Raw genomic sequence first — 23,277 nt, 5'->3', positions numbered from 1 at the left:
TGGGGTCTGCCGCTGTCCGCTGTGTGCAGCGGCCACACGAGGGAAAGCCCTCTTCCTTCGGAATTTGTGGAGGGAATAGATTCCAAAAGAAGGGTTGGCTCTGGTTCACCTCGACAGCAGAGCCCAGAAGGAAACCTCAGTCGTGGCTACTTTGATCCCCAAATCCACCCCACTTCATGGCCCTCCTCAGGCCCACCTGCTGACCCTCTCTTCCCATTGTGTGAGCACCTCTGTATCTTTTTTAAAAAGATTTTATTTATTTATTTTTAGAGAGAGGGGAAAGGAGGGAGAAAGAGAGAAACAGAAACATCCATGTGTGGTTGCCTCTCACGTGGCCCCCACTGGGGACCTGGCCTGCAACCCAGGCATGTGCCCTGACTAGGAATCGAACTGGCAACTCTTTGGTTCACAGTCCACACTCAATCCACTGAGCTACACCAGCCAGGGTGGAGCACCTCCATATCTTGCTATAGAAATTCCCTGTTTTAACTTTTTTATTTGTTGAATAATAGGCATTAGGCAAAGAATAAGCATTCTCTGCATTAGGCAGAGTCAATTGCTGGTGCTTTGCAGGTGCAGCCCTCAGCCGTAGCACGGCACGCTGAGCCACGAAGTCCCACGAGTGTGGGGACACGAGTGTCCCCACCCGTGCGCGGAGCCTGGGGACACACCAAGGCAGGGCATCACGCAGGACGGACAAGGAGAGCGGCAGCTGGGAGCCAGAGGGGCAGTGGGGGCGAGTCCCCACCTACAGCGGCCTGAGTGTGTGCACAGAAACCCCAGCTCTGCAGAGAACCCCCTTTCTCTCCTCCTACCAGAAGNCTGCAACCCAGGCATGTGCCTTGACTAGGAATCGAACTGGCAACTCTTTGGTTCACAGTCCACACTCAATCCACTGAGCTACACCAGCCAGGGTGGAGCACTTCCATATCTTGCTATAGAAATTCCCTGTTTTAACTTTTTTATTTGTTGAATAATAGGCATTAGGCAAAGAATAAGCATTCCCTGCATTAGGCAGAGTCAATTGCTGGTGCTTTGCAGGTGCAGCCCTCAGCCGTAGCACGGCACGCTGGGCCATGAAGTCCCACGAGTGTGGGGACACGAGTGTCCCCACCCATGCGCGGAGCCTGGGGACACACCAAGGCAGGGCATCACGCAGGACGGACAAGGAGAGCGGCAGCTGGGAGCCAGAGGGGCAGTGGGGGCGAGTCCCCACCTACAGCGGCCTGAGTGTGTGCACAGAAACCCCAGCTCTGCAGAGAACCCCCTTTCTCTCCTCCTACCAGAAGCCCTGGTAGGTTTGCAAAATCACGCGAGTATCGCTTATGCTTTAACATTGCAAGAAACGCTGGAGTGTAACAAGGGCTGCGTGTACAGTGTGAGCAGACGCTTCTAAGATAAATAGGAAAGTCTCTTCAGAGAGGAAAAGCCTGGAAGGAAACATGTCAGCACAGTAACCTGGGCGTCTCTGGGAGCGGGTCTGGCTCTGCCTTTTTTCTCTTTGTACTATTTTGCTCTTTCTGGATTTTCTGAGTTTAAGAGTGAAAAAAGAAAGGCACTTAATTTTTTTAAAGATGAAATGCAATACAAATGAAACAACGTTTGGACGTTGTATCTTAAGTGCCTCCTGGTTAACTGCTATGGCAGAGATAAAAAGGAATGTGAGAAGTGTGACGTGAGTGTCAGAGTGCTGTCACAGTGTGATGTGACATGGCGCTGTCACCCATCAAGCCTAGGGCGCACTCAGCCCGACTCCTCGCAGAGGCCAGGCCTCCAGGCCCGGATGTAAGACTCTTCCCAGGCAGGGGCGGGGGGAAGGATTTGGGGGCAACAGAAACCCCGCAGGATCCACCCAAACATGTTGGGCGAGGTCTCAAACTCAACAGCCAATTTCACTGTGGGGGCTCCCTGGGACAGCCAGGCCGGGAGGACACCGGCCCGGGCAACTTATTCCCAGAGGCCTCAGATGCAGACTCTGGAATTCCCTCCAGAGCAGAGAGACACCAACTGGCTGACGAAGTGGTTCTTTCATTGTCTTTAAATTTCTGCCCAAGAACGGACGAAGACACTCATATATATGTCCACATGAACATATATACACCCGTTCCCTTACACATATCCACCACCTGTGTTGCTTTTCACAGATGTCTGTATGAGTGTGTGTGAACTCGGAAGCAGGGAAGTCATGATGTCAGAACGTGGTGAGTCTGAGATGGTAGGGGCATGGGCGATTTTAGTTTCTTCTCTGCTCTGCTTTGAATGACTCAGATTTCGAAAGCCCGGTGGAGAACCTCACAGGACTATTCTGGCTGCCCGTCTGCAGGAAAACGTCCTCTTTCCCATGAAACAGGTTACACGGACATGTTGCTCCCACGACCTTCTCAGCTCCCATCTTGGGCTGACGGTAAATGAAACCCACCCGACTAGGAACAGGGTGCAGACAGCATCAAATCACGAAGGCGAAGAGCCATTTTTCAAGGCCTCTTTGTCCTTAACTCGATGAGGAAGGGGCTGTACGATTTTATTCCATCACAGCCCCTTGGTTCTGGAACCTACACTTTTATTCACCACGTGGTCTCTTCTTTTCTAGTCTAGAGATTCCCATTTTTCTAGATAATTTCTTTTTTATTTTCCCTCAACCTTATTTCCATTTTCTGTTTAAGAGTTTGTGGAAGAACAGCCTGAGACCACTCAGTAACAGCCTTGGCCAGGTACCCAAGCTGGTCAGAGCATCATCCCAGTTCACCGGGGTTGTGGGTTTGATCCTCCGTGGGGGCACATGCGAGAAGCAAACAATGAATGTGTGAATAAGTGGAACAACAAATCAATCCCCCCCTCCTATCCTCTCTCTAAAATCAATAAAATGAAAATGTAAAAGATCGCTGGTTCACTGGTTGTTCCTGTTCATTTGGTGGCCTGAACAGTGGGGGTGGCAGGCCGGTCGCCAGTGGGAAGCTGCTGGGTAGGCCCAGAGGGAGCCCGCGCTGTGCAGACCAGTCTGCCACCTTGAGCAGCAGTGACCTTGGGAGCCAGGGCAGCCCGTACACCCTGAGATTCCTCGTTGGTCACAGCGTTTGGAGCAGTAGCCTGCCTTCCCTTTCCCGTCTCCAGCATTTCTGCAGAGTAGAGATCCGGCAGGCCCTCCCACGGGTGCGCAGAGTCGGCTCCACGCATGCGCAGAACCTCCTAAGCCGGCATCCAGCACATCAGTCCCACCAGTGAGGTTTCTCATTGATGCGCAGGTGTGGCGACGTCCACGCAATGCCGAGGAGAGATGCTACCAGAGCGATGGCAGGCAGGGCCTGGGATCAGTGCCCACAGACATCCCCGCTCCTGGAAGGCTATCTGGGGCTGGTTAGCCAAGGTCCGGGAGTGAAGCTGCCAGCAATGGGAGTGGCCCTGGTGGCAGCGGGAAACTTCAGCACAGCCCACTCGCCAGTGTCCTTGGAGGCTGTGACACTGACCCGGGTCTTCCGGGGGCAGCCAGGGCGCGAGCTGCCCGCCGAAGCTTCTCCCAGGTTCCCTTCAGATTTACAACATGGACGCCATCCTTCCTCTTTTGGTAGCGGAACCGTTCCATTTGGAAGTCAAGGTTGGTGCCACTGAACTGGGTTCCTGCTGCAAGGAACTGCAGGGCCTCCTCTTTCATCTGCAGCACATCAAAGGCTCTGGACACTGCAGAAATTTTTGGCAGGAACCCGGAACGCCGCCGTGTGGTCCTCTCCCAGTGGTGCAAAGGGGCTTGATAATTTACTCGTGAAAAGGAACACTGTGAACTCCGAGGACCCCCTGGGGAGCTGCCTGGATGTTTTGCCAGGAGATGGGGGGCAGGGAAGGGTGTCCATGAATCCTGCTGCCCCTACTTACCTGCTGTGTGAGGTTGGGCAGGCTACCTAGTCTCTCTGTGCTGCCCACTCCCCAACTGAAAAATGGGGTGGACAACAGGAGCGTGCACCTCTCGGGGGTTACTGAGAAGATGCCGTGAGTTAATCCACGCATCTGGAACAGGGCGTGGCGTAAAGTAAGGGCCATACCAAGGTTGGTTTTTATTGTGAAGTGAAGGAAAAAAGCCAGGGGCATCGGATGCTTGGTGCCTAGCGCATGGTCGGTACTCGAGAAATACTTCTTGAATGAACAAGTGGGGAATTCACAATTCCAGGGAGAAAACACCTTTGCATTGAGAATTCTTGAATCAAGGAACCAAACAGCGCAGCACGAGGCAGGGTTCAAAGGAGCAATGCCCTGTATTCCAAGCCATCCAGCTACAGGGGGAAGTTTAAAAAACGGTCATCCCTAACCACCAAGATCACTGATACATGTGTGGGAAAAAGAAGGAAAAAAACCCCAAACTGGAGCCGTGGCTGCTCATGCCTTGAAAGGAAGAGGGCTTCCCAGTGACTGCTTCATGGAAAGGACAGTTAACCTTGACCTCGGGGTTTACTTGCTCCATAAATTGAGATGAGCCCGCTGGCACTGGAGCCTTGCTCCTTGCCAGTCTTGGTGGCGCAGGGATTTCCTGAAGGGCTAATCGAAATGGAGCAGCTGTCTTCCCACCTATGACCTCCAATCATAGAAGAGTCAGCTTTGAACAGACTGCCGGGCTCGGGAACAGAGAGTGTGCTGTGTTTTTCTGGAGGGGCTGGAAGACACACCCCTCGGAAGCAAACACTAAGCGCCAAGTTACAGCTGACCTCAGAGGCAAAACATTATTTGGTCTAATAATATTTACTGATGGGCCTAGAGGCATTGAATTGTGATAATTTGGGGTCAGCACAAGTTATGGTTCTGTTTTTATAAAGTTTCCCAGAGGTGGAAAGGGGCAGGTTTGGAACATTCTAGCTACGTTCTTCTGAAAGCTGTCTCATTTTGAGTGTTTGGGAACCTGATTTCTAGAATTCATGTCCCAGGAGCATTTTCCCCCAGAAACCAGACAGACATACCACTTAATCATTCAAGAAATATTTTTTGAATGTCAACCATATTAACTTTTATGTTAAATAATATACGTATGTGAATGAATGCAATCAAACTTTTGAAGAATGTATACCAAACTCTTATTGGTGGTATTCCGAGAGGCAAGATCAGGAGCAGTTGAAGTTTTTATAATAGGTATGTGTTATTTGAATATGGAGGGAAAAAACACAAAGAGATAAACATAAGTGGGGTCATGGCGAATTTGTAGGAACCTTGGCAGCGGTGACTTGGGATGAGGAAGAGGCTGCAGGGTGGCCGGGAGTGGTTTCTGAGCTCGGAGAACCACGGGTCCCAGTTCTGGCTGCAGGCAGGCGGGTCTCATCCGGATAACCAGCTCGCCCTCCCCTCCACTTCCTAGTGAAAGGCCAGCATGATAACCAACCCAAAGGGGCATACTTGACCCCCGCAACCCCCCTCCTACCTTAAATCTTGGCCATTGTCATCGGATGAGACGTCGTCAACATGGATCTGGTCACAATCCTATAGAGAATTTGGCAAGAAGAGAAAAAGAGGGCCAGGTGTGGCCGGTCAGTCTGAGGCCGCCTTTAAGAGGTGGTTTCATGAATGAGGGTGGAATGAGCACGGGACTGGGAGTCAGGGCCTTGAATTCAAGTCTGAGCTTTGCAACTAAAGGTCAGTGACCTTGGGTGAAGCATTAGCCCCTTTTTTAGGCACACCATGGGACCACCCCCTCCACCCCCAGTTACACCAGGACATGCAGTGGAAACCTTGATGTCGTCCCAGGTGCTCCCTCTTCCACCTTCGCCTGCTTGGTGGCCTTCACAGTCTTTGGGCATTGGCTCTGCACATGCCCCCTTCCTGAGACCCTCTGTGTCCCATGGTCTGTGACCACCACTCAGGGAGCACTTGCTCCATGCCGGGTACTCCCCCAAGGGATTGCCCTTCCGTGGGCTGCGATGACCCCGAAAGCCTCTCAGTTCCCTTTGGGGAAACACCTTTTCAAATGAGAGTTAGGACCACAGGGAGGCAGACGACCAAGGTGGGCACATGATCCAGACTCAACTAATCAGAGGGACCCAGCATCCCTCTAGTCAAGGTGACTGCTTTAGGGAGAGCATGCGCTCCAAGCTGGACCCAGTGGGAAGCAGGCCTGGGACTCTGCCTGGGAAAGGGGTGCTCTCTGGGAGCTGGGGAGAGGGGTCACAGTTTTGGTCCCCTGGTTCGGCTGTAACTGAAACCAGGCCACCCTGACCCTGGTTGGCTGAAGGCAGATGTCCACATCCTGGTCCCTGGAAACTTATATGGCAAAGGGACTTGGCAGATGCACTTCAGTCACAGGTCTCGAGATGGGGCGGTTTGCCTGGGTGCTCCAGGTGGCCCCAAAGGTAACAGTGAGGGTCCTGTAAGTAACAGGCAGAGGGCTATTTGATGACAGGATAAGGACATCGGAGTGATGCGCTTTGAAGGCAGAGGAAGAGGCCACAAGCCGGGAAACATAAGAAGCAGAACAGGCAAAGGACCAATCAGAGCCCCTCAGAGTCTCCGGAAGGAACCAGCCCCCCGACACCTGAAGGCAGGGAAACTGATTTTGGACTTCCGGCTTCCTGAAGGTAAGAGAATACACTCGTGTTGGTTTAAGCCACTAAGTGTGCGCTGATGTGTGGGAGCGGCTACAGGAAACTGACACCCGGACTGTTTGGATTCAGCCAGAGGGGTTGGATTTCTGTCACTTTGCAGCCAGGAGCTACCGGTGGTGCTGCACACCTCACGGAAGCTACACGCAGCGCACACCATCCTGTCCCCTCTGCCTCCCCCAGGCAGGACGTTTGGATGTGCAGACATGGCAAACACCGTGAGCGTGCCGTGCCAGCCCCAGTGGGAGCTCGGACCCGGGACCTGACTGCCTGGGTCTGGGTCCGGCTGTGTGACCCCAGGCAAACGGCATCATCACTTGGAGGTCGGCTGGTAACATGGAGATAACGAGGGAAACTTTTTCACGGGGCGGAGGTGAAGCAAGGGAGAGGCTGCATTGCAAGCGTCTAGCACTGTGCCCGGCATACAGCAGGTGCTGCATAAATGTGTTTTTATTATTGCAAGGAACACGGGGGATGCTACATGGCAATCCCAGTTGAGAAACTCTTTGGAGAGTGCTGGGAAAAGCTGGGGGGAGGGCACTGAGTGCCCCCCCTCGAGCCAGCAGAGAGCTGCTTTACGCCTAAACCTCTTCTGCTCATTGTTCCACATGTTCTTTCCTTCTGTATTTCCAGCCATTCTAACTGATGCATGGTGGTCTCAGGTGTAACTTATCGCCCCCTCCCCAAAGTAGCTGAGCTCTACAGTGCACCCCAGACTTAAAAAAAATCTTACAGTCACGTTAATATTGTAGCAATTAGCCACCTGTGGGTATCTACAGTTAGAGTTCAATTAATAAAAATGAAATAAACTTCAGAATTCAGTTCCTTAAATCTGATTTTAAGTGCGCACTAGCCACCTGTATGGTGTGTTTCCACCATCACAGAAACTTCTGCTGGGATATTGAGCGACAGAGGAACTAGGCTGACAGCTTCTCTTCTATGCTAAGTAAGGCCCATCATGGAAGACCTTGCAAGCTGCCTGGAGACCTGGTGTATTTAGCCACATTGTGCCTAACATTTTTTTGTTTTTGAAACAATACCCAGTGTGTAAACCCAGGGAGTCTCTCCCTTTCCCCAGAGTATCAGCGACTTTGAGACTTCACACGCCCTGGCAATGTAGGGCTTGCATTCCTGGATTCTGACAAGCGATGGCCGGGACTTCCATTTCGTGTTGCCCACAGTGTCTGTTGGGTTGTTGTCATCTCATGTCACCTGATCACTTGGCCCCTGTGGGCACCCGAGTTTGAGACCTCTGCTCCACAGCCACCTTCCAGAGGTGGGAGGGCCTTAGGGACGGCACTGCCGGCGTGTTAATGAAAACTATATTTAAAAGCCCATGTGGACCTCACAGACCCAGCACGAAGAAAACAACAGGGCCTGCAGACCCCCCCAGCCCCCTGCGTTGCCTGAAATCAGAAAAACACCCCCCTCAGCCCTCCAGCCCTTCGCTTGAGCTCTGAAGCTGCTCTGGGGGTCACGCAGGCTCAGGACCCCCTGGCAGGGTTCCTTGTCCTTTCCTTGATGTCACGGGAAAGGTATGTGGCTGGCTCTGGTTTTCTCATTTGCAAGGGGATTGCTGGGGGCGCTGAAGTGCGACAACAGTAGCGATCACATTCCGGACTCAGTAAAACACCTCGGAGCACAGCGAGACACTACTTCATACCCCACCAGCTGACCTGGATCGAGTTACCTGCCTGTCGGCCCCGAGGGGAGGGAGACGATGCCGGGACGCAAGGACAGTGCTGGGCTCTTGGGGAGGTGGATCCCAGGCCTCTCAGTTTCGTGGCACGGAGGGGCAGGCGTCTAAGGCACAGGACACCGGCTTTGCACAGCCCAGGGTGTTGAGGGCCTCCCTGCGTCGAAGTGTGATGACCCGGGATGGGGGGTCTGGGTGGGCCCAGCTGGCAAAGACAGAGGAAGGGCCCCCACAGACTTGACATGGAGTCATGGGTGGGGCGCAGCACAATCCCGGCCACCCGGAATTGACGCTTTCGGACTCAGAGACGCCCACCAAGAACTGGGAAACCTCTGAAGGTCCCTTGAGCAGATCACAGCTAATGAAGTAATGGGATAACCATTCGGTGCAACCCTACCCAGCGGCTCAGAAGAATAAGGTGGATTTTCGTGTTAGCACACGGAATTAGTTCCAAGACACCCTGCAGTGTGGAAAAAGCAGGCAGGGGAATGTGACTGAGCTCTGGAGCGAGACCTACCGCAGAGGGGGTCGGAAGGGTTCAATAAAGCACACAGGGAAAGCCCTTGGGAAGCGGCCTCCCCCACAGAACATGTCACACACGAGTTTGGGAAAGTCACGGCCATTATTGCTATTCTGCATTCTATAGGCCCAACCTCTGTGCCTGGTACAGTCATGGTCAAATTGACAAGAGGTCACCACTGAGAGGGGCCCACAGCTGGTCAGTGTGCTGCTGAGGCCACTGGGAAGCCAGGCAGGCAACTCCACGCCTGCATCGAGACGCTCCGCCCCCACGCATCTCAGGGAGCCAGGCCGACTGGGACTGGGGTAGACACGTCTGCGTCCACACGCCCTAGACCGTGCATTTGGCATTCAAATGCCCCACGCTGAGCTGCAGGCCCTGCCTTGCTGTTTTCTAGGTGAGTGATCTTGGGTGACCTGTTTAATACCTTTGGATCTCTGGTTGTATTTTTTTAAATAAACTCTTAATTTTAGACGAGTTTTAGACGGACAGAAAGGTTGCAAAGGATGATGAGTTTCCATACATCCGAGTCCCTTACCCTCACTGTTACTGTCTCACATCCGTGTGGAGAATTTGTCACAGCTAGTACATACACGCCACTGTGTCACTGTTAACCAATGTCAGTTCTTCATTCGGGTTTCCTTCGTTTCCCACGAAGGTCCTGTTTTCCTCCTCGAGGACCCCATCCAGGGCACCTGTTGCATTGGGTCATCTTGTCTCTGTCGGTTCCTCTGAGCTGTGGCGGTTGCTCGGACTTCCCCTGGCTTTGATGACAATTTCAAGGAGGATCGGTAAGGCATTTTGTAGAACGTCTCTCCACTGGGATTTGTCTGGTGTTTTCTCATGGCTGGACTGGGGCAACGGGTTTTAGCGGAGAAGGTCATGGCCATTCTCATCACGGCATATCAAGGGTATGCATTATCAGCACGACTTATCACTGCTGATGGTGACCTTGATTGCCTGGCTCAGGTGGTGTTCGTCAGGTGTCCCTGCTGTCCAGTTCCTCTCCCTCACCTTCCCACGTTACACTCTTTGGAAGGAAGTCTCTGTGCAAAGTTCACAATTAGGGGTGGAGCATCTGCATAAGTTATTTGGAATTTTTCTTTTTTTAAGCATTATTTTATTTTTTGATTTTTAGAGAGAGAGGAGGGGAAGAAGAAAGAGAGGGAGAGAAACATCCATGTGGTTGCCTCTCGAATGCCCCCTGCTGGGGACCTGGCTGACAACCCAGGCATGTGCCCTGACTGGGAATCGAACCCGTGCCCCATGGTTCACAGGCTGGCTGGCACTCAGTCCACTGAGCCATACCAGCCAGGGCTGGAATTTTTCTATATGGATGCTATGTGTATTTATCCACCCCATGTTCATTGTGTGTCTTCCCTGCCCCAGCCCTAGCACTGCCATTTCTTCTGGTTCCTTGTACTGGAAAATGGTATTAGAAACCGAGATCTGGGTGATGGGTGTGCTTGGTGCTTCAGTACTGCCATTGCTTCTGAGTCCTCCTGGCCACAGAGCAAGGCCTCCAGCTTTGCTTTTTAAAAAAACAGTTACGAGCCCTGGCTGGTGTGTCTCAGTTGGTTGGAGCATCGTTCCACACACTGAAAGGTTGTGGGTTCGACTCCCGGTCAGGGCACATACCTAGGTTGCGGGTTCACTCCCTGGTCCAGGAGAGTACGAGAGGCAACCAAGCGATGTCTCCCCCTCTCTCTAAAAGTCAGTAAATGTATCCTCCGGTGAGGACTGAAAGAAAAGCTATGAAACATCGCAACTGCATCTGCTTGCAGGTGGGCCACGATGCACGGGAAAGGCCGCCAAGTGGGGCCAGCGATGGTCCCCACCCGTCTGTCACCAGAGGTCTGCATCTGAGGCTCGGACAGCATCCACGTGGAACTGAGGGGGAGAGTCACAGCGCCCCGGGGAAGCTACCCGAGGGACTGCAGGGACGCCCCACCTTTGATCAGTGATGACAGGGATTTATCCGCTTGTCCTGTGCTCAGAGTCCAGATTTAGCTTCAGGTGACACCGGTCTCCTAGGATATGCGGGAGAACATCCCATTTCCCCTTCGCTCTGGAATTTGTGCCGGACGGGACTTGTCCTTGCCTTCCGTGTTTGGTGGGGCTCATGTTTAGAAATAGCTGGACCTGGTGCCTCTTGGGGGCATTACATCCCAACAGCCGTTTCCATTTCTCCTGGTCGCTGGTTCGTTCTATTTTTAAATTTCCCCTTGGGTTAATTTTGGTAATTTCAATCTTCCTGAAAAGTGTCCACTTCATCTAGGTTTTCAGATTCATTGGTATAATACTGTACGTGGTATTCTCATAATTGAAAAATAAAAAGAATCTCTCCTGAGTCTATAGTAATGTCCACCCTTTCACTCTGGGTGTTGTTTACCAATCTTCTCTTTTTCTTCTCTCTCTTTTCGTGTTCATGCTTTCCAAAGGCTTCATGACCTCCACAGTTCTTACTAATTCTCAATGGCCAGTTCTTACTAGTTTTCCTTTGTGTCTAATACATGTAATTGAAGGCTGGACATTCTGTCTGGATCACCCCTTACCTGCATCCCATGGTTTGGATACTCCCTGTGCCCACTGCTGCTCACTTCTGAACCGTAAGTTCAGTGACCAGTATCTATGAGAACCCATTCTAATTAAGCTGGTGACAGCCGGGGTTTCCCCAACTTGCCCTCCTGTGGTCCGATCCCATTACTTTCTTGTCCTTGGCTGCTTGGAGACACAATTGCAGAAAGGAAATTGTTGACAAATTTGCTTTAGAAAAATGACTCTTGTCAGAGCCCAGATGGACTCCCTGGCCACTCCTTCTCCTTGGAGGCAAGTATATTTTTAAGTGAGATTGCTTAATGCTGCTTCTAGACCAGCCAGAGCCGGGGGGGTCTGCTCCCCGGAGGGAAACCTGGGCTATCTTTCTTGTGTTGTCTAAATGTTTAACTTATCTAAAGAGCATTAAAGAGGCCATGGGCCACATTGCATTAATGGCCGGTTGGGCAGGGCGCCTTGGAGAGCAGCGCGGCGCTGACACGGTGAAATATTACTCTCCCTCATAGCTCCCGCAGAACCGTAAATCAGGCCTGCCCAGATTCCAGCCCCTTTTGAGTTCCTCCAGGAAAATCCTTCTTGGAGCTCTGGCAGCATGCTGAAGCGCTCCCCCTCCAGACTACCTGCCGGCCTGGCCACTCTGAAGCGGACCAGAGGGACCTTCTGCCTGAGACCTTTAGGTTAGTCTTGTTTCTCATGAAGGACTCTTTTCCCACCCACTCTGCTGACCTGTGTTCCTTCTCTGCCCCACAGGGCGTCTGAGGACGTGAAGAATAGATGTCTCGGCTTGGAAGTCAGCTTGGCCTGGGCTCAAATCTCCACACTAGCTAAGTGACCCTGGGAAGGGGACCTCTTCTGGCCTCAGTTTCCTCATCTGTAAAATGGAGATTTAAAAAGTCCCCCTTGCTGGGTTGCTGGGAGGACTCAGTGGGAAAATGCGAGTGTGGTGCCTGGCACGGACCCAGAGCCCCATGCACGCTAGTGCCGGGCAGATTAACGTCTGGGTGCCTCTGCCCCCCGCACTACAATGGGGACGCAGTCTCCACGTTCTGTGGCTGCTGTAAGGGTTACACAGCCGCGTGCAGGCAAGCCCATGCGTCCGCACTCAGCACGCAGCACCTGTCAGCTGCGGCTGGGGCTGTGTTTACTACATACTCCTCTCTGGGCTCTCCCCTTGGCATTTCTAGAAGTGCCTTCCGAGCCTTTGTATATGGCTTTGCCTGCCTTCAGGGTGGGGAGTGAGGGTGCTGTCGTGGTTCCCTGTGGTTTCGGTCATTCTTTGTGTGACTTTTGTGTTGCATATGCAACACAAGATGACAACTAACTCACAGAGGAGTTTTCCACCTTTCGCCTGCCTTCCAACTTCACCTGGGAATTCCCACTCCCCTCGTCGCCAGAACTTGCTCAGCCGCCTCCTCCAGGCTCCCCGGCTACTCCAGCACCCCCTGCTCTCTCTCTTCCTTTGCACCCCTGGTCTGCGCTACTGTAGGGGGTCTACATGTCTGTTGGGGATCTTCTTTCTCGGACCCATGGCGATCGTTTTCCCCGGGAGAGGCAGCATAGCAAGTGGTTGAGCCTGTGGAGCCAGGCTCTGCTGTCGGGGTCTGCATGTTGCCACCGCCAGCTGTGTGACTTCGGGCTGCTCACTTAACCCCTCTGTGCCTCAGTTTCCTCACTTGTAGAAGGGTGTTATGGACTGAATGTTTGTGGTCCCCCCCAATTCATATGTTGAAGCTCTAACCCCCCCCCCCGCCCCCCGCCGGTGTGGCTGAATTTGGAGATGGGGCCTCTAAGGAAGTGATGGTGGTTAAATAAGGCCATAAGGGTGTGGCCTTGACCTAATGGGATTAGTGTTGTTATAAGAAGACTCTAGAGCTCTCCCTCTTTCTCCCTCCCTCTCTGCACAGGCACCGAGGAAGGTCCCTGTGGCAACACAGTGAGAAGGTGGCCTTCTGCAACCCAGGGAGAGGGTCCTCACCAGGAGACAAATTTGCAGGCACCTCAATCTGGGCCTTTCAGCTTCCAGAACTGTAATAAAATTAACTCCTACTGTTTACGCTGTCCAGTCAGTGGTTGTTTTGTTCTGACAGCCCAAGCAGATTCATACAACAGGGATAATAATAAGAGTGAGGGTCAAATACGTGAACAGGTGTAAACTGCTCAGAACAGTGCCTGGCACCTAGTAAGTGCTCAGTAAACGTCAGCCGGGATCGCTGGTATTATCACCCATGTAACTGAAAATACAGTTATTTTTTTAAAAAAGATTTTATTAATTTTAATTTTAGAGACCGGGAAGGGAGGGAGACAGAGAGGGAGAGAAACATCAATGTGTGTTTGCCTCTCATGTGCCCCCTACTGGGGACCTGGCCTGCAACCCAGGCATGAGCTCTGATTGGGAATTGAACCGGTGACCCTTATGGTTCGAAGCCCTCGCTCAATCCACTGAGCTACACCAGCCAGGGTGAAAATACAGTTCTTATCTTACAAACTCCAGCCCTGTGCTGCATGGTAGAACTTCCTCAATGATGTCAATGTTCTCTTCTGCCCAGTATGATAGCCCCCAGCCACACGTGGCTATTTACATTAAAATTAGTTATAATTAAACACAATTCAACATTCAGCGCCTCGGTTGCGCCAGCCATATTTCAAGTGCTCCATAACCATGCGGGCCTAGCGGCTCCCGTAGTGGGCGGGGCAGACTGGTCTGTGGGACAGCACGCTCTAGGCTGCGGCTGTCCTACGGTGTTGACTGTGACCTTCCGTAAGAAACGCGTCTCTGGTCACACAGACATCTACATTACTGGAACTGAGATTACATTATATTACTGAAATAGTTCATAAAACAATATTCACCACTATGACTTGTGGTCTACCCTACTGCATTCTATTTTATTCCTTACTCTTTAATTATTTAAGATATTATGCTGGTCCTGACCCTTGAAGTGGGTCACAGTTTGCTGTAGTGCCAGATTAATATTAAATTACAGTAAAATCAGGGGCTGGGCAAGCTTGTTATCTGTTTTTTAACTTGTAGTAAAATAAGTATCTAACATCTTGAACAATTTGCCCCTCTACCAGGTAGTCCCCCTCCCCCGACCCCGGCTCCCACCTGGTTCCGTGGCACCTGTCGCCCCCTGGTGGAGAGGCCCGTTTATTGGAGGTGTAAGGTGTGCCAGGCTCTGGGCTGCCTGCTTTCCTCCATCTCCCGTCATCATCACATTCCCGGAAGGTGGGGGCTTTTCCTCTAACCATTTAACAGAGGAGACAACTAAGGCTCAGAGACAGGGAGCACCTTGCTCAGGTCACATGGCCTGGAGACGGTGGAGCCAGGATTCAAAGGCAGATTGATTAGGAGGGACTTGCCTTAAACTCAGAACACACGTCCTGAATGGCCTGAGAGTCAGCTGAACGTGCCCCCTACCTTGCCTCTGACCAGTCCTTACGCCTCACAGACTCTTCTAGGAGTCTGGGAACGATTGCTCTAGCGCTAAAACCTGCTTCCCTCCCTGCCCCCTCCGGTCTGTTCTCCACCCGGCAGCCAGGGGGAGCCTCTAAACCGCAAATCAGATAGTACTGCTGCCCTGCTCAAAACCGCCCCAGGGCTTCCTGTCACCCTTAGAATATTACCCAAAGCCTGGCGATGGCACAAAGGCCCCATGGGATCTGCCCTCGAACCCCGCTGTCCTCCAGGATCCTTCCTGCTCCTTCTTCGCCAGCTGCCATGGTCGAGAAACCTACCCCAGGGCCTTTGCACTGCTGCTCTCTCTGCCTGACCCACTCCGCACCGGGGTCCTCACCTCCTTCACAACTCTGCTCAAGTGTCAAAGACGCCTTACCTGGTTCAGCCAGGTAGAGAAACAGCCCCCGTAACTGTCTCCTCCCTGACTCTGCCAGTCCCCCTCCGGAGCACTTCATCTGACATCGAACAGTCTGTTGTTTATGGTCTGCTTCCCCAGTGGGAAGGTCAATGCCTTGAGGGCGGGGTCTTGCTGTGTTCTGTTTACCACCGAATCCACAGCACTGAGAGCTGCGCAGGGCCAGCCAGAGGGTGAATTCTCCGTAAATGGCTGCTGCTGACCTCAGATTTACAGAGGGTCTGACTCTGTTCCCAAAAACCCAACCATCCTACAGGAGCTGGGTCTCCAGTGGACTCGCAAAGGTCTTGGGAGGTGCCTCCCCAGTCCCACCAGGCCTCCTGGGAGCCACAGGAGGTGGCCTTTAGATTTCAACAGGGGCTTTTTAAAGATTTTATTTATTTATTTTTAGACAGAGGGGAAGGAAGGGATAGAGGGAGAGAAACATCAATGTGTGGTTGCCACTAGCATGCCCCCTACTGGGGACCCAGCCCACAACCCAGGAATATGCCTGATGGGGAATCAAACCAGGGACCCTTTGGTTCACAGGCTGGAGCTCAAACCACTGAGCCACACCAGCCAGGGCTCAAACAGTGTGTTTTCACATGTGTAAGTCTTAACTTCCCCATCCTGTGACATGGCTTCAATTCTACTGAGGGGCCCTGGGGGCTTCTGGCACTGGGGGGACAATTTTGAAAAAATTTAGAGAATAAAAACAAGCCGCTTTGCCTGAGTAGCTCCAGCTGGTAATCAAGATCCCTCCGAGAGAGGTGCAGCTTTGGCTTCGGGGCCATTGAGTAACAGCAGAGGGGGCAAGGTGCTGCAAACACCTCAGCTTTGGCTTCGGGGCCATTGAGTAACAGCAGAGGGGGCAAGGTGCTGCAAACACCTCTCGGAACATACCAATCCCACAAAATACCTGGCTCTGAGCCTCGGGTTCAACCAAGACTCACAAAGCACCTACTACGTGTCTGGCATTTTCACTGCAAATGATCTTCAGACTCATGTATCTGCCTGTGATCTGGCATCTTCACGGGGGTGCCCCAGACATCTCACGCCCACGTACAGAGGGGCGGATTCCCCCCACTGCACTCCCATGCCTTCCCTATTTTGTCCACACAGAGAACAGTGCCCTGTCTGACCCCTGCCCAGGAATTCCCCCCCACCCCCACTCTGCTCTCTCCTCGTCCCCACACCCAGCCCATCAGCAAGTCCTCGGGGCTTTACCCCTACCCCAGTGCCCACGTGTTCTTTCCACCTCCATTCAACCCACTTTTCCTCTTTTCTGCGGACGACCGCAATAACGTCCTGCTGGTCTCCCTGACTCTGCCTTTCCCCTCCAATTGCTCAGGCTCCACGAAGCAGCCAGAGTGGGCTTTCAAAAACCTCAACCAGGCCATGGGTGCTCCCCGGCCCCATGGGTGTCCCCAGTACTTGTAAATAAACTCTGATGTCTGTGCCCATGGCAGGCCCAGGCCTCCGTCTCCTGGCTCACCTGGCCTGGCTGACCCAGGGTGCCCTCATTCATTACTGACCTGGGGCCTTCTCTCTGCTCCTGGATCACTTCACGCTTGTTCCCGCCTCCGGCCTTTGCGCTTGCTGATCCCGCCTCCCTCGATCTCCGCCCACCTGGCTCTTGTCATCATCCAGGCTTGGCTTAAGTGTCAGCTCCTCCAGAGCCATTCCCTGACCTCTGGAATGCTGGCCCCTCATCCTACCCCCTGTCACCCGTCGCTCACGGCCACATCTCATTGTTTTGTTTTTTTCACATGCTTTTCACTGTTCACAAACTTCCTTGCTTGTGGATTGGTTTGGTTGGCCACTGCTTGGCCCCCGGGAATTCAGGGCGACTCANGTCCACACAGAGAACAGTGCCCTGTCTGACCCCTGCCCAGGAATTCCCCCCCCCCCCCACTCTGCTCTCTCCTCGTCCCCACACCCAGCCCATCAGCAAGTCCTCGGGGCTTTACCCCTACCCCAGCGCCCACATGTTCTTTCCACCTCCATTCAACCCACTTTTCCTCTTTTCTGCGGACGACCGCAATAACGTCCTGCTGGTCTTCCTGACTCTGCCTTTCCCCTCCAATTGCTCAGGCTCCATGAAGCAGCCAGAGTGGGCTTTCAAAAACCTCAACCAGGCCATGGGTGCTCCCCGGCCCCATGGATGTCCCCAGTACTTGTAAATAAACTCTGATGTCTGTGCCCATGGCAGGCCCAGGCCTCCGTCTCCTGGCTCACCTGGCCTGGCTGACCCAGGGTGCCCTCATTCATTACTGACCTGGGGCCTTCTCTCTGCTCCTGGATCACTTCACGCTTGTTCCCGCCTCCGGCCTTTGCGCTTGCTGATCCCGCCTCCCTCGATCTCCGCCCACCTGGCTCTTGTCATCATCCAGGCTTGGCTTAAGTGTCAGCTCCTCCAGAGCCATTCCCTGACCTCTGGAATGCTGGCCCCTCATCCTACCCCCTGTCACCCGTCGCTCACGGCCACATCTCATTGTTTTGTTTTTTTCACATGCTTTTCACTGTTCACAAACTTCCTTGCTTGTGGATTGGTTTGGTTGGCCACTGCTTGGCCCCCGGGAATTCAGGGCGACTCAGTCAGACACGGCCCCTGCGCTCATGAAACTGACATTCGAAGGAGGAGACTGGGAAAAGCTAAATCTACCCTGAACTTTTCCACTACCGGGGCCAATAGCTTCCATGTTTTTTGACAAAGCAAGTTGGGCTTTGCTCTTTGCAACCAGCTGAGTCTTTACCATGTAAGGCTCCATAAATACTTGCGGAATCCAACTGCCATGTTTATTTTGTTTTGCTCTGTTTTACTCTTAATTTGTCTCTTCCCCTCTCCCTCTCCTTGTCTCCCCCGCCCCTTCTTTCCACCAAGTCCTTGTAAAAGGAGACACACTGCCGTTGGCCGAAGAGACAGTCTTGGGCCCGCTGCTCCTGGGGTTCCCCATCCCTCCAAAGCTCTCTTTCTACATCAACCAGTTTCTCTACCTTGATCCTCTTTCTGAAACAGATGTTGGGCAGAGAACAGTCCTTTTCGTAGATAGGAAGGCTGAGGCCCAAACGGCTTCCCTAGACTGAACAGAATGCAAGACTGATGCTTTTGGCAGGGATGTGCCCCCCTGGACTCACAGACTGCAGGCTGGGAAGGAAAGCCTGCCTCTGTTCCTGATGAGGAACGTTAGTAAAGCACTGGGCTGGCTGGGGCCGATTCGGAATTCATGGCCTTCATGTTTGTACTTCACAGTGTGGTCCCCAGGGGTTTCACAGGTTCTGGGGAAAAAATTCCTACTAGGATAAGTAGAATTGTTCTTTCACGAACAGTTTTATTTTAGGTTGCCTTTATTTCTTTTAAATATTTTATTTATTTATCTTTAGAGGGGAAGGGAGGAGAGAGGAAGAGAAGCATCGATGTATGGTTGCTTCTTGTGCATCCCCTGCTGGGAACTGGCCTGCAACCCAGGCATGTGCTCGGACTGGGAATCGAACCCAGGTTCGCAGGCCCGAGCTCAGTCCACTGAGCTACACCAGCCAGGGCGTAGGTTGCCTTTATTTTTTAATCTGGTAGACCAATAATGAGAACATAATTTACAAAGCCATAAGACCCTCCCTCATATCACTCCTCTCATCAGCCAGAACGCCCTCTTCACCTTGGAGAAAGCCGCTTGCCCTGTCACTAGAGGTAAGCAAAGCACAGATTTCCCTCTTTGCTTTGGCTACCGGGAAGCTCAGGGATCAGCTCTGAATTTAACTCCAGTAGGTAGCTTAAGCCAGACTTTTTGTGGTACAATGCCTTACTCTAGCTGTCTATTCCTCTGCTTTAGTAGTTTCATTTAAAATATATTTTCCATTTGAAATTATTTCCAAATCTTTTTGACACAGGCTGGGCATAAACGAATGAATTAAATTTATTTCTGAAGCTCCTCTCCCCATTTCCTATCTCCCTTGGTGTTTGCTTAGAGGCACAGGAGCAGATACATTATTTATTTATTTCTGGAAAAGATTGTATGTATTTATTTTTAGAGAGAGGGGAAGAGAGGCAGAGAAACATTGATGGAGTTGTGTCCCCAACCAGGGACCTGTCCCGCAACCCAGGCATGTGCCCTGACCAGGGATTGAACTAGTGACCTTTCTGCTTGCAGGCTGGTGCTCAATCCACTGAGCCACACCAGCCAGGGTGGGAGCAGATACTTTAACTAAGCACAGTCCCCGTGCTTGCTCTCTTTGTAAAACACATTTTTTAGGGCTTCCATCCTGGCCCGCTGCTAATTACTACTGACCCAGGGGGATCTATACTAATTTGCCTTAATCAATTTACTAAATAGCAAATTTCGGGAGGAAGAAATGACGCAGCCTTTATTGGATTAGTCAAACTGCCAGTGGACATCACTTCTAGAGTGGAGAGAAAGGCCCATTAACTGCCCCGGGAAGCTGGGGAGATAATTCCGTCTAGTGTGTTTTTAATCAACTGTCGCTGGTCCTAGTTTTATGCCTTCTCAGGGGTTGCTAGCACCAGTTTCTAGCCTCCCAAGGAAAAAGAGGGGGAAAAAAGTCAGCAACTCTTGCCCCAAACCAGATGCAGGTGGTTAAATACAGCGAATATGAAATGAAAGAAGCCATTCCAAACCTCCAGGTCGTTGAAGAACAGATGGGTGTCTGCAAGGTTGAAGATCATTTCTTCCATCATCAGGCCGATACGCACGGACGTCGTGGTGTCCTGTGGGAAGGAAGACGGGCGGGTCACCTGAGAGCGAGCCTTGTCACCTCAGTCTCCCTCTTCCCTCGACTCCCAACCCTGGAAGGCCTTCATCTGCATGGCTCACGCACAGCTTGCTCACGGCTTGAGACGTGTTTCCGTGTGGGGTCGGGGTGCTAATGTGTAGCTTCTGAGACTTCCCTTCTAGTTTTTCATCACTTATATTTACCCTCTTTAGTATTTCCCTCTCCCCCTAAGAGCCCCTGGAATTGCAACTGTGTTCAGTGTTGCAAGGAGCAGAATGGCCTCTCAGAAATGGCTGTCTTCAGGGAGACCTGAGAGATTTCGGGGGAAGCGGTATAAACTATGTATAAATTACCGGACAGCTGGGGTGCGGGCTGTCTTTTTACAGCCGTCTCTCTGTGCACTCTGCCGTGCTCCTCTTGGTGTTTCAAATGCCACCAGCGATTGAGATTAATTATAAAGACAGACACACAAGCAAAACCCACTAGGGTGCATCCTAAGCCAGAGAAAATGAGGCGACCATTAAAAAAATGTAGTGATGCCAGTGCTATTGACACGAAACTGTCATGAAGAAATACAGTGTAAGTAACAAAAGCAAGTTGTATCACAGTATCATGTGGGACACATACCCGGCAATAAAACGGTGCATTCTCGCTCTCCCCTTCTTTTTTATACACGTGGCTTGGTGGGTTGCATTACTCTTTACCCATATTTGGGATCCCTTCCTGAAGAGCTTCTCCCTGTAGGAGGGTGATGTCTACCAGGGGCTAACTAAATCTCACCTACTGTCTGTTTTTCTATAGCTCATGAGCTAAGAATAATTTTTTATATTTGTTTTGGACAGTGCATCATCTGTGGCTGCTTTTGTGAGGTGAAGGTGGAGGAAAATAATTGCAACAGAGACCCTATGTCCTGCAGAGCCCAAGAGATTTACTCTCTGGCCATTCCCAGGCTGCTGGCCCCTGATATAGACCCTCCCTGTTAAACTCAGGTGTGACCATGTGACTTGCTCTGGCCAATGATCAGTGAGCAGAAGTAATGCTTCGCTTCTGGTGGGAAGCTTCAAGAGTCAGTGCATGGTTTGCCACGCTCTCTCTCTTTTCACATCGGAAGACTAAGTGCTCCAGATAATAGCTACCCTGACAGCCTGGGTTCCAGAGTAAAGATGATGTGAGTCGGGGCTGCAACAGACCACAATGAACATGGACCATCAATGAGAGGTCAATGAGATTCGGGGGAATGTTTGTTACTGCAGCATAACCTTGCCGATCCCAACCAATACCCATGGAAAATATGTAGCATAAGGGTTCTCAGTCCTTGGCTGTTCAACAAAATGATGCAAGGAGCATTTTAAAATCCCGAGGCTCAGCCCTGGCCGGGTAGGTCAGTGGATTAGTGTGTTGTCCTGATGCACTAAGGTTGCAGGTTCGATCTTCGGTTAGGGAAAATACAAGCAGCAACCAATGCATAAATAAGTGGAACAACAAATCGATGTTTTTTTCTCTCTCAAATCAATAAATAAAAAAATTAAAAGAAAAAATCCTGAGGCAGAGGCTGCACCCCACACCTGTAAGATCAGAACTGCTGAGGATGGGGTCGGGGAATCAGGAATGTTTAAAGCTCCGCCACGTGCTTTCAAGGCACAGCCAAGGTCAAGAACCACTGGTCTCAAAGAATGTACAACACTTAGTAATATTCCTGGTCAATATCTATTGCATGTTTTCTCTGTGCCACTTTGTAAGTATTAACATTTAATTCAGGCGAAGCTCCTGGAGATGAGTGCTATGATTTTTCTCATTTTATAAATGAGAAAATGGAGGCTCACAAAGGTTAGGCACCCTGCTCAAGGTCACCTGGCTAGAAGTGCTGGGATTTGAACCCAGAAGATCTGATTCTAGAGCGGCATTGCTTTCGAGGAGGTCTGGAAGGGATGGGGGGCAGGGGAGGGGCAGAGGGGCCCTTGTACTGGAGCTCTGTATACCTCGCTTCCTGTTTTTTTACCGAAAGGCTATATTACTTCTATTATAAAAATAAATAATCAACGACATAAACCCTTCTTGACCCCTAAAAAAATGTAGCCGGTGATCTCAGCTACACACACACACACACACACACATACACACACACACACAGAGTGGAGCATGAAGCCCAGGAACGCAGCCAGTAGGCGAAACACCTCATCAGGGCCCCACCACCCACGCTCAGCCCTCCGAGTCCGGGCTGGACGTCTCAGGGTAGAGCAGTCGGTGAAAAGTGAAGACAGAACGAGGAAAACAAACTTTTCAGGGCCAAGGAGGGAATCACTGTGTGACCTCGGAAAAGGTTTTGGGGGTGTTTTCACACACTACTCATGCCTCAACCATTTCACTCCGCGTCACGGCACACTCCTTCTAGGCCAGGCGGCCTGTGTGCCCGCCACTGACAACCAAAATGCTGGACAAGAAGCAAGAAGACGCTGCAATGCAGACTCTTCCGCGGAAAGGATGTGCTTAGAGAAATGTCAACTCCCAGGCCAGCGCACAAAACAGGGAAAGTCCTTGTTGTACCCAAAATGGCTTACCTGTGAAACATATTTTATAGGGTTTTAAGAAGGCAAATACTTGACGCTGATAGGGCAGAAGCGATCATGTATTGATACGGGGAGGGTGTGACGAGAGAGCTTTCCAGTGTGTGATGGAGCAAGGATCGGAAAGAGAGCTGACTTTTTGGCTTCCGGTCTGGGAAGCCAGAAAACACGCCTAAACAGAACAACCACCACAACAAGAAAGGATCAAGAGGTAGTAACATAGGCAGATTACTTAGAAATTTGGAGGTAAATGCCAAAAGAATCAGCACGAGTTCAAAGATGTCACCTGTGGGCAGAGGAAAGGGTGGGGGCAGTCGCTGGGGACGGCTGTTTTTCATTATACTCCCCTTTGGAGGACCAGCTGATTTTCAACTATAAGCATAATTGTCTCGGATTAAAAGAAAACTGAATTAAAAATAAAACATTCTCAGTAATTCCACTTCTCATTATCTGTCCTAGGAAAAAACCCACACATGTAAGCAAAGGACAAGTAAAAAGATGTTCATCTCAGAACTGTTTGTACATAGGAAAAGACTGGAAAACGATTTTGCCATCTAGCCAAAGGCGATTAGAGAGACAAAACAGAGTCGTGTATTCAACACCAGAAAACTAAATGAAGCCGACTTTCATGTATTAACATGGATACACCGAAAAACACATTATTGAGTGAAAGTAGCAATCTTCTGAAAGTTATATACTGCATGTTATTACCGTGTCTTAGACCTTGAGAGCTTGTATCATATATTAGAGACACATAAAATGTTCCTACCGATTTTCCATGGGCACTTACATA

The 23,277-nt window shown here is 51.3% G+C and overlaps 1 protein-coding gene across 2 annotated transcripts in view; it reads right to left on the bottom strand.

The window, feature by feature from the left end:
* Nucleotides 1-23,277, bottom strand: part of EYA2 (EYA transcriptional coactivator and phosphatase 2) — a 206,492-nt gene that overhangs the window by 11,123 nt on the left and 172,092 nt on the right. For both annotated transcript variants that reach the window (XM_037044208.1, XM_037044207.1), the window contains exons 10-11: nucleotides 19,826-19,915; nucleotides 5,396-5,454 (exon numbers count right to left, since the gene is read on the bottom strand). In XM_037044208.1, the coding sequence (XP_036900103.1) occupies nucleotides 5,396-5,454; nucleotides 19,826-19,915 (149 nt within the window). The remainder of the gene's footprint in view (nucleotides 1-5,395; nucleotides 5,455-19,825; nucleotides 19,916-23,277) is intronic.

Source organism: Sturnira hondurensis, unplaced genomic scaffold (genome assembly GCF_014824575.4).
Source record: "Sturnira hondurensis isolate 20B ecotype Veracruz unplaced genomic scaffold, ASM1482457v3 Scaffold0004136, whole genome shotgun sequence".
Classification (NCBI taxonomy): Eukaryota; Metazoa; Chordata; class Mammalia; order Chiroptera; family Phyllostomidae; genus Sturnira; species Sturnira hondurensis.
This window is presented reverse-complemented; position numbering and strand designations above follow the sequence as displayed.